Below are 11,795 nucleotides of genomic sequence, written 5' to 3'. Positions count from 1 at the left end.
ATTGGTTATGATATGGATTATAGGTTGATTGATATTTTCAGGCAAAAACACATATTTTACATGTTCTGTTTAAACTATCTGTAGGAGTATGTCAGTTTTGCTCATTCTGCTGTAGTTCATCAGAATTCTCTGAACACTATTGTTCTTTGAATGCTTAAATGTAGTGATGACCAGAAAAAAGAAATACAAACCTAAATACCAAATCAAACAGCCTTTTAGAACTGATGAGTTCCCAGTATTATATTTATGCCGTTTGGCCTGTTACTAACAGTACACCTTGGTCAGAGTACTTGGTGTAAATTATTTGTTAAAAAATAAGTAAGGCACAGAAGATATTTTGTATCTGATTTAAATTATAATTAGAAAATTGTTTTGGATCATTTGTTTTGTTACTTTTCTTGTGTTTATAAGTCTTACTGATGGTCTCTCACTAAATGCCTGGTGGGTTTCTGCACACATACAGTACAGAAAGCCATAAGAGTATAAATATTCCTAAACATTAAAATGTAACTGCATCGCATTGTGTTTATGTGACTTTTTACTGGCATTGTTTTTAATTCTGAAGCATTTTTTTAAATTTTCATTTGAAATCCTGTTTTTTGTAAATAGTGAATTTTGTAAATAATAAAGACAAATAGCACATGCAGTTTATTTCTGTAACATTTATGTTGTCATAAAAATAAAATCATGTTCAGAAACAGTTGTAGGTTTAAATAAAAATGATCAGGAGTCATTCTTTGTAGATCTAGGTATTATTTAGTGCCTCTAATATACAGTAGTAATAAATACAGTATAATAATTAATATAGAAAATCTAGTGTTGTGTAAAATATATCATACATTCTTACAGTAAAATATGTCCTAAAGCTACACTTTGGTACATGTAATATTATCTGGAGTGTTTCTCACCACACTTTCAACATTCTTTATGTTCTCTTCCTCAGCCAAGCTGGTTTTGTGCTGGCGTTGCTTAAAGCCCTGAAAAGTGGGGCAGATGGGCAGGTAGCGCAGACAGCCACTTTGCCGTATCAGTCTCATGCCAATGGGAAAGTTATATGTGTCTGAGCTCACACCACCAGTTTCAAAGACGTCGGCCTTCCACTCGATGAGTCCACGCTCTTCTTTTGTTCCTGTATTCAAACACACACGAGGCTCAATTACAAATTTGCTTCAAAAAAGAGGGATGCAGGTAAAAACTAAATGGTAATTTTGTATAACATTAATCTAAAATGATTGTATAACATTATATTAAAATCATTGTATAACATTAATCTAAAATGCATTTTAAAATTAATTTTAACAGCCTGAAAACGCCAGATGGTGCAACCACACATGAATTAAACTAGTTTATTTTAAGAATGTCACCACCACTGACTACATGTATACACTAATCTTAGCTGTGTCAGAGGTTGCCTGCACTTGTAAGGGACAGATCATGGCAGTCTTGAGATTTCAGTGATTTCTGGAACAGTTATTTTTCTGTGACAGTCTGGCTGTAACAGAATAAACCTTTCACATATTTTAGTTATTTAATAAGATTACTGTGGGCTTTCTAAAAATAGATTTTACTTAATGTTATGATGTAAAAAGTTCTACACCATCTCATTATTAGATATTATAACTGACTGTAGCTGGTAACTTCTCAGGCCATAAACATTGGGCTGTTTGACTGCACTAAAGAGACTAAGCCACAACCTTTACATTGAGAAAGTCTGGAAAGGTTTATTTTTTGACAACAAGTTTTAAAAGGTATTTTTTTGGACAAAAGAAGTGTGTGTTCCAATCATGAAAAACAACAGCTGCAAAAAATAACAAACATGTGTCTTACAAGTGTATCTAAAATGACTGTTTCTTTAAAAAAGGAGATAAATTGGACCAACAATGCAACATTGTATGAATCCACATAATTTAGAGTTAATTTTTTTAATTATTACAATTGTGTGTTTCAAATGACATACATACCCACAATCCTGTACATACCTGAAATGGTGTTGTCCAATACAAACGCTAAAAATCCTCCAACAAACATCTCAGTAGTCAGAAGAACTGTTAGGATTTGATCCAGCTCTGGCAAACCTAATAAAAACATTGTAAATCATGTACAGTCTGTCATTCAAAATCTAAACTGACCCAGAAAATATATTTAAATTATGCTTATAAAATATAACCAGAACACAAACCTGTCTGGATGCTGCCCGGGTGAGTCTCCAGGTAATTGGGCAGCATGAGGCCAGAAAACATGGAGAAGCCCAAAACAAACAGGTTGCGTGAGGAGTTCAAATCCACACACTGCAGGTTCGACAGACCCACGGCTGTAATCATACCTGTTTCAAACATGAGCACGTATAAAATCAGAATGAAATGAAAAAACAGAACTGGTTTTCTAGATCGTGTTTGGGAACCAGTTAGCAATGCCACAATCTGTTAAACATTTAATCTGATAATGAACATCTGGGCTGATCTTTGCCAGAAACCTGGCTTGGTAAAAAATATTGTGCATATATTTGTTTCTAACACAAATCAAGTGTAGTGTTGACTGGGGGAATTAGATTTTTTTTATGTCATGTACCTTTGTGGCATGGCTTTCTTATTCCATGTTAGTGATTGACTATATCTGCTGACTTCTCTGTCCCCAGATCAACAGAGTTAGTTTGACTGCACCCATGTACACACAACTGATTTGTTTCTTATGAATCAGGTTTGGCTTCATGAATAAACTGTCCAGCTCTGCACTGCCCCTCTGTGGACATAGTTTGCTTCTCTGCAAATTCTTGATAATCCCAGCTGCCAGACCAAACACTTCAATCAGGAGGGATGGGTTCTTATACACTATGCACCTCAGTATGAGCTTGTTTGACATCCCATTCAAATACTATTGGCATTAATATGGATAAGGATATTAATCACAGAAAGCTAAAGGTAACTCTCTAAAGCTTCTTACCAAATAATGTGCAGAACATTCCTCCCAGAATTGGATCCGGCAGTGAGGCAAACAGTGCCGTGAACTTCCCAATGGTGCCCAAGAGTAGCATTATGATCGCCCCATACTGCACCACCCTCCTACTGCCCACCTGCAATCCAGAACACATGTTTAAAAAAGGTTTGTAACAAACCTGTTTTGTCTATTACATTTTCATTCAATTATTTATCTTTAAAAACACCTATATTAGTCAGGGCTGTGGTGGGTCCTGAACCACTAGACAACCCTGGGCACAAGACTGGAACACACCATGGACAAGGCAAATGTCAGACAAGCACTGATGTTTATTTTAGTTACCAGCAGTTTCTAATCCTTGCTGAATTTCTCCATTTGGAAATAATAGGTCTCTATCTTTTTCCAGATTAATATATCATCAACACGTTTTAGTTTATTTTCTGGAATGTTTTTGAAACAGCCTAGTCATGTTTGGTTAGCTAAACTAATTATACTGATTAACTCATTAAAGTAATCAATTGGGTATTTACTGTTAAGGTAACATTTTTCCATAAATGTATACAAATTATGTCTCATGAGTTTTACTGAAGATCCATTTGTAATATGTCATGTCTTGTTTATTGATCTAAAATATTTCATGTAACAAATATGCAGTCTATATATTTTTTACACCACTGTATCAGCACCTTGGAGGGACAAAGGCCAGAGCACAGCAAATGAACAAAGTCAAAGATAAACCAGAAAACCAAGAAACTATAGAAACACTCCAAGTAATATTGTGTATTAGAGATACAATTATCAGTGCATTATCTGCTCCACCCTGTAATAATGACACCACACACACACCATTGTCTAGTAAAGTCTGCTTGCTGCAATTCTGGACTACTTACACACAAGTAAATAAATAAAAACATTAAACCTTTTTATGAATTTATTTGCATACAAGTGGACTATTTGTGTATAACTGTTCACTGCAGCAACAATCAATGATGACCAAATGCTGACACAGGTCTCTGAAGAGCAATTTTACTGTTCATCTTCATTTTCTGACCATTTGTTTGTTAAATGATGTTTTGGTGTGGCCCATTTTTGCCCAGGAGTGTACACGAATCACAACATTATCTGTTTACATTGATCTCTTTTTAATACAGGAAAAGTAAACCCCTTTAGATGACCAGGAATTCTGCATTAAACACTAATAACATGCTGGCTGATCTTCAACCAAGTTGTAAAACAAAGGACACATTCTGCCTAAACTAAAAAAAAAAAAACACACACCTGTACTTGTCATTCTTTATTTAACTCTGATTAATTATTAACAGGTCACAGTAACATTTTCTGTAATTGTTAATCAGAATTGCACAAGAATGAGAAGGAAATTTAGGTTTTTCTGGGTTTTCTTGCTGTTCAGGCCTTCTTGCTTTTCATCATCCGACTTCTGTTAAGCTTCAGACGATGGACCACTACCCTGACATTCTCCTGTAAAATTTCCTGTTACAGTTTCTATTTAATTGTTCCTTCGACTGCAAACAGCCCAGACCCTGACAAACCAAAACAGTACCAAACAGTGAAGGTGGGCAGTACCCTTTTTCTCCAAAAACATTCTGCAAAATTTTAGGTCACATTGTATGCTGTGCTTTAGGTGTAATCTTGGAATGATGCCCAGTCAGGACAATGAGGCACATTGCCAGAGGAAGGCAGAGTGAATTTCTTTCATATTCAGAAAATGTATCTAATTGCAGATTAATTCCACTTGTTCACAAATGCTTTTGTAGCCTTTTTCAGTTTGCCCTATAAAATCTGGTTAACTAGGGTATAGTTCACATGTCATGTCACTGACTGGACCATCTGACAGCTGGAGAAGTAATTAACCCAGAAGTTTAGATATTTCAGTCAGTATTGTGAATGATTAGTGAGTAAAAACAAGAAACAACTGTTTATGTGCTAGTAGATCAGGGGAATTGTGTTTGACTAATATCATGACTTTGAATAAAGATCCACATGAAGATCCATTCTGAAGATCCACAATTTTGCAACTATAGTTTCTCTGCAAGACGAGCCTCTTTTTAAGTGAAGGAAAGTGACTAATTTTTGTAAAGATTGGAAACCACTCTAATATAGAAACAGAGTCAATACAGAAAATCTTCATACTAGAATGAGAACTGAATATTTCTCACCTTAGTGATACCAAGCACTCCAATGTTGGGACTTGAAGAAGTGGAGCCGTTTCCAGTGCCCAGTAGACCGGCGATGATACAACACACACCCTCTGTGAAGATCCCTCTAAAACAGCACAGGCACAGATATTCAAATTATGAAAAAAAACTTTACAAACTCACACAAGTTGCGATGAAAGGGGTCTATCATTAAGTTCTAGACTACAACTTTTTCTGACCTGTTAATGGCATGAACAGGGGGTGGTGGAGCTCCAGCGAGACGGGCACAGGCATAGTAATCTCCAATAGATTCCACAATGCCAGCAAAAGTGGCACTGAACATTCCCAACACTCCAGCAATCGTAACTGTGGGCAGTCCCCACTGACCTGAGCAAGATGTGAAAATCAACAACTCTATAAATTCGGCTGGTTACAACTTTGTTTAATTTCTTCTATTGAACTTACAGGGATAGGGCATGCGAAACCATGGTGCTTGGGTCATGATCTCCCCCCTGGCATCAGTGCGAGCCTTGTAGCCATATTGCTCTGGGTCATTTGGCAACACATCAGTCAGGGTGAGAATATAACACACCAGCCACACTAGCATGATAGCCATGATGATCTGCACACAGACAACACAGATACTCAGCATTTTAATCAGTCAGTGCACCCTTAACACACTGCAGAGAGCTGGGATCTGATATGTGTGATACCGTTGATATAATTTCCAGTAAGGCAGGTTTATGGCTGAACTTTTACTGGGTCAGAGTGACTGAAAACAAAGAAGCAATCAAAAGCAGTAAAGCAGTGTGGTCGTGGTAAAGGTGCCATGTGTTGGGTCATACCGGAAACATCTTAAAGATCTGGAAACGGATGGTGTGACAGCCTTTCCGTCGAGAGTAGAAGGGAAAGGGGAAGGCCCAATTTCTCAAATACTGAGCAAAGAGAACAATGAAGAAGATGCACCTGGAGCAACAAAACACACACAGAAAGACATTTGAGATGGTTTGCTAACCTACTCTGGTAAAAATAAATGCTTCCTGGTACCACATGGTAAAGTTATCTAAATGTTCACCTTATTGCTAATTAGAATACCAATAATACCACAGTAAAGTGAGTATCTGAATTGAAAAGCACTTACACATTTACCGCTGCATAATTTTATAGTAGATGGAGTTCTTTGGTGACTACTAGTAACAATGAATAGTCCACTAATCAAGTATAAATAATTTAACCCCCCAATTAATGATACAATATAAAATATTATTTAAAACTGGCAGTTTTTCTTCTAGTTTAAATAAAAATTACAATGTTTACTCATGGCACTGGTCCACATAACAGAGTTCCAACTGAGCGCAAGACAATTATACATTTTATGCATTATATGCTTACATACCAGCTAAAACAACAACAGCATTCTGATAAACCACAGTGTTAAACCATACTACTCCAATACAATACAATCCAGAAACAAAGCCACCAGTGCCTTTACATTAGAGAGAGACCCCAGTGGCTGCCTGCACGATCTCCAGCAGTCTGAAATACCGACAGGCCAATGAGGGACACTGTGGGGGTGACAGTAAGTGGACCAATGTAGTTAAGAAGGAGTCCAGGAAGGCCCACCAGCCCGATCACCACTTCTATTAGACTAGATACAATGATGGCTCCCTGGATCTGTGGGTCAGAGACAAAAGACAAAAACAGCTAAGATGGGATGTTTCGTGCATGCAGTCGGCACAATAATGAACTAGAAGCTGGAACTTTTACTTGTTAGCTTTATATATTCAGTGCAAACTAAAAACTTAAATAAACTTCAGATACCCAATTTATGTTGAGTAATCAGTGATTAATGGGATAACTGTACAAGTGGCTTTGCTAAACTATTACTTTACAAGCATCTGGATAAATGAGGATTACCTCTCTTATTCTGGGCTGCCAGATATGTGTGGTATTGAGAGGGAGGCTCCAATTTCCATAAATCTCCTCTACAAAAAGAGAATATCAGCCTGCAGCATTAAACTGATAAGCATGTTAACAATGACTCCGAAAAATAATGATCCACATAAGCAATCCGAGATGGTAAAGATCAAATTCACTATACCTTCAGGAGGACACTTCCACCTCTCCAGTCCCAGAATAGCCTGTGCAGGGATGAGGAAGGCAAACGCACTGGCCTGGAAAAGTGGTAACCTAGGTACAGAATGTAGAATTAACAATCTCAATGTATGTAGAATTAACAATCCTAAAGTCTGTAGACGCCTTTTAATCAAAAAATTTTCAGCTTTACTCATTACCCAGCGCATACATTTATGCGTTAACCTTTATCTATCCAATACGAATTTTACACCTGCCCACAGAAATTCTGACAAGCAGTCTATAAATAAACCATTTGCATATTGATTGGTATGGGCAACAGACTTGGGTACAGCCTTTTCTGTTTTTAGCATGATGATGTACCTTGCACCAAGTAATTTAATAAAAATGTGTTTTCTCACAGGCACAGAGGCCTGAATGAGATGAAATGAATGCTGACTGAAAGTATATCTCATCACCCAATACCAGTGCCAGTTCTTGTTATTTAAACCCCTCAGCCATGTTCCAAAATCTAGTAGAAAGCCTTTACAGAAAATTAGACATTGTTATTGCAGCAAAGCTGTGCCTGGGTTTTGAAAGTGATCTTAAGGTGTCTGGTGTCCAAAGACTTTTGGTCATGTGCTTTATTTTTTCCAGCTAAAGGACTCACCTGACACCAAAGGTTGTTTGTATGAGTGTAGTAATGCCCACGCAGGTGAAAATTGTGCCAACAAGTTGGCTGACAGTGTATTGGTCTCGCCCCACACACATGGCATCAGCTAGAAGAAAAGGCACAGCAATGGTCCCACTAAAACAGGTCAGGTAGTGCTGGAGAGATGGACAGGAAAAGTACATACAGGCATTAAAAAAGGTTTTTATTAACTTAAAGGATAAAATCCATCTAGGGAAAAAGACTTGCTGAAATATGGGCTTAATTTGCCAAGATGGTAAAAATTTGTATAGCACAAAGGGGAAAAAAATAATTGAAGTAAACAATGTATAAGGCTGGTACCTGCAATCCAAGCAACACACATAAATACCACGGTGGCACATCCTCAATTCTGTATATCATATCAAAGCCTGGTTTCTGAGCATTGACTCCTGAGGGCGGTTTAGACCCGACAGGGGTTGCTGCCTGCACACAGCCATCAGCAGGGAACAACTGGAAAGAATAACAGTCATTCATTCAAACACTCTAAGCTACTCATCAAACTCCATCTTTACTCTTTGAGTCCTTACTCAATGATTGACAGCACCCAGTTAGGCTGTTACAAAGAGAAAAACGTGCTCAGGTTTTGTAACACGTATTCTGCTCATCAAGTGTCATGCTTTTATCATAGAACAGACTGGATCTCTGAGTTAAATTGACCACTAAAATCAAATCAAACAAAGCAGGATTGTTCATTTACAGTCCAGATTAAGTGCAGAGGAAACAATCTGGCTCTGACAATTTCATCATGTACAACGATCCACTAAATGGCTTTGATTTAAGCCTGATTCATGCCACAACGGAGCTGGTTTCAAGAGCTACATAGCAAATGGAAATTGTAAATAGTTTATCACAACTACACTTATCATAGCAAAGGTTTGATCACATTCTCTGCAACAGTCATTGCTTAATTCCACATTGTTTTACAGTTTTTTTTTAATTATTATTATTTACTCTTATTTCTGAAGGCAAAGTATACTGAAAAAAATCTTTAATGAAAAGTTGGGCCCAAACTTTTGGCAGATAGTGTAATTACAAAGAGTTTTAAGCTTTTCTTGCAACTGTTTGAATGGAAAAAAAGCATCCTTCCAACATACCACTGTATGATGTGCTTCCTCAAATAGTTACAAACTGTGACAACAATATAAAATTCAAGGAAATATATAAACCTAAGTAAGTAATACATCTGAACTCTGGCAGAACTGAGCTTTGTTTGATAGATGACAATAAGTTGTCTTTTACCTCTGGTTCGGCTGTGTTGTTGGAGTGTTTTATTGGCCGGTGGAGGTTGGACGTGATATTGGGCTCTGCGGGGCCCATGTTTCTGGCGTCTCCCAGTATCCACGTGAGTCCTTTTTACATGCCGTCCAGCAGGGAAGCAGCTTTATAAGGGAGAGAGGAGCAGGAGCAGATTAAGCAGGTTAATGATCTGCCTCTGGCTGGACTTTACTCAGTTGAGCTCATCAGTAAATGTTCAGTAGTTGAATTGTAAGACGGCAGATTGTGTGAAGCAGCAGGAGATGCTTCACCCTCACCACACAGGGGAAAACAGGATGAATGATTGAGTGAGATTAGGCTGGAGGGCACGGCTTTTATTAAGTGAAAATGCATGATGGGAGCTCGGGGAGGGCTTTTAGCAAAGTTTTATAAGAAAGACCAACTCTGACAATTAGACAACAAAATGTATATGTGAATATACCACAAGAGACACACCAAGAATAAAAACAAAAAGTATGAATAAAGTAAAACAAGTAAGAATTGTTTCATCAGTGCAGTCTATTCTGACTAGAGGTTGCAGTAAAGAAAATTGTATTTATTTATTTATTTTTGCTATTTTGTTTATGCATATTTCTCCTTTTCTCCCAACTTAGCGTAGTCAATTTGTCTTCCACTGCTGGAGACTCCGGTCGCAGTCCACCGACCCTTTCTTATTCGCTCACACATTCGGTGAATGTGTACAGATGCAGAGAGCCACACACTGATCTCTGTGCTCATCCACTTTCTGTATAGGTGCCTCGGGCTACTAACCAGGGTCGTTACACAGCGTCAAAGACCTCACCTACTTTTCATTCCAGTCTTTTTCCCACTCTGCAGACTTTGGCTGTGTCCGAAATCGCATACTTCCATACTGAAAAGTACCCAAAAGCAGTATGTGAGAGCGGCTAGTATGTGCAAATACGTAATATTCATTAAACAGTACGTGAAAAGTACACGAATGACCTACTGCCTGGGCAGCCATTTTTGAGTATGCAAACAATGCACACTTACGGTCCGATAATCTATCCCATGATTCAACTGGAGCTGCAAAGGCGTTCATAGCGAAGAAGAAAGATGTCGGCAAGAGGAGTAAGACAAACATTAAAAATGTTATGATTAAGTACAACCCTGAATAACATTATGAGTCTTATTTTAAAATTGTTTACCACAACTGTGGTGATGTGACGTCATGCACCACGTGACGCTGGTAAGATGGCGGATGTAGTACATACGAGGCATACAGTGGTGTTCAAAAAAATAGCAGTCCAACACCATTAACCTGATAAATCACTGTTTTTAGTAGAAATGCTATTTCTACATATCAAAAAGTTTACTTGAAAGTGTAGTAGAGTAATGACAACAAAACAAACCCAACAATTAGGACATGCATGCCACTCATTCTGAGTAATCGATGCATTGATTGAAAGTGGGTTGTTTAAAATAATAGCAGTGAGGTGTTTAATTGGTGAAGTCATGCATTCTGCAGAAGAACGGGTGTCAATTTTGGTCCTTATTTAAGGTAGGATGGTGGCAAATGTTGCACAGGTTGGTCATAGCGCATTTCATTCTGAAATACTGGGTAAAATGGGTTGATCCAGACATTGTTCTGATGAACAGCGTACTTTTATTAAAAAAACATACAGAGAAGTGTAGCAAATTCTAGGCTGCTCAGCTAAAATGATCTCAAATGCCTTGAAGTGACAACCAAAACCTGAAAGACGCAGAAGGAAGCGTGGAACTACTGTTCGAATGGATCGAAGAATAGCCAAAATGGCAAATACTCAGCCAATGATCACCTCCAGAAAGATCAAGGAACATCTGAAGTTAGCAGTGAGTACAGAAGATGATTAAGTGAAGCCAAGTTACCAGCAAGAACTCCTTGCAAAGTCCCGTTGTTAAGATAAAGACGTGTCCTGAATGGGTTCAAATCTGCCAAGGAACACATTGACTGTTCCAAAGAGAAATGGCTCAACATTTTGTGGACTGGTAAAAGCAAAATTGTTCTTTTTGGGTCTAGTGGCCGTAGACAGTATGTCAGACGACCCCCGATCACTGAATTCAAGCCACAGTACACTGTGAAGACAGTAAAGCATGGTGGTACAAAATGATGATATGGGATGTTTTTCATACCGTGGTGTTACGCCTGTTTATCACATACGAGGGATAATGGATCAGATTAAATATATCAGAATACTTGAGGAGATCATGTTGCCCTATGTTGAAGAAGAAATGTCCTTAAAATGGGTGTTTCAACATGACAATGACCCAAACCATCCTGGTTACAGACAAACAAGATTAAGGTAATAGAGTGGCCAGCCCAATCCCCTGACTTCAATCCCAGAGAGAACTTGTGGGCTGATATCTGAAACACGTTTTTTTGAGGCAAAACCCAAAATTGCAGAAGAACTGTGGAATGTCGTCTAATCATCCTGGACTGGAATACCTGTTCAGAGGAGCCAGAAGTTGGTCGACTCCATGCAACACAGATCTCAGAAACAATTGTTATGCCACTAAATATTAGTTATTATTAGTTAAATATTAAAGTAAAGTAAAACCTCAAACATTTTTTCATGTTATAGATACATTTTTTGAGTTTTTAAAGAAAAATGCTGGCACTGCAATTTTTTTGAACAGCCTAATATTAATTTTTCTGAACTTTCTGTAAA

The 11,795-nt window shown here is 37.8% G+C and overlaps 1 protein-coding gene across 1 annotated transcript; it reads right to left on the bottom strand.

Moving 5' to 3' along the window:
* Positions 1–679: 679 nt before the first annotated feature.
* slc23a1 (solute carrier family 23 member 1) lies at positions 680–9,214 on the bottom strand. The gene is made up of 14 exons (XM_063011320.1): positions 9,115–9,214; positions 8,176–8,325; positions 7,834–7,991; positions 7,192–7,280; positions 7,008–7,075; positions 6,583–6,764; positions 5,936–6,056; positions 5,556–5,712; positions 5,330–5,477; positions 5,112–5,217; positions 2,941–3,070; positions 2,180–2,323; positions 1,980–2,075; positions 680–1,129 (listed from the first exon to the last, which is right to left on the bottom strand). Exons 1-14 carry the CDS (start codon positions 9,190–9,192, stop codon positions 867–869), a joined length of 1,890 nt encoding a protein of 629 aa, XP_062867390.1. The 5' UTR covers positions 9,193–9,214; the 3' UTR covers positions 680–866.
* Positions 9,215–11,795: the final 2,581 nt, after the last annotated feature.

This window comes from Trichomycterus rosablanca, chromosome 16 (genome assembly GCF_030014385.1).
Source record: "Trichomycterus rosablanca isolate fTriRos1 chromosome 16, fTriRos1.hap1, whole genome shotgun sequence".
NCBI lineage: Eukaryota > Metazoa > Chordata > Actinopteri > Siluriformes > Trichomycteridae > Trichomycterus > Trichomycterus rosablanca.
The sequence above is the reverse complement of the archived record's forward strand: the minus strand, read 5'-3'. Positions and strand labels throughout refer to the sequence as shown.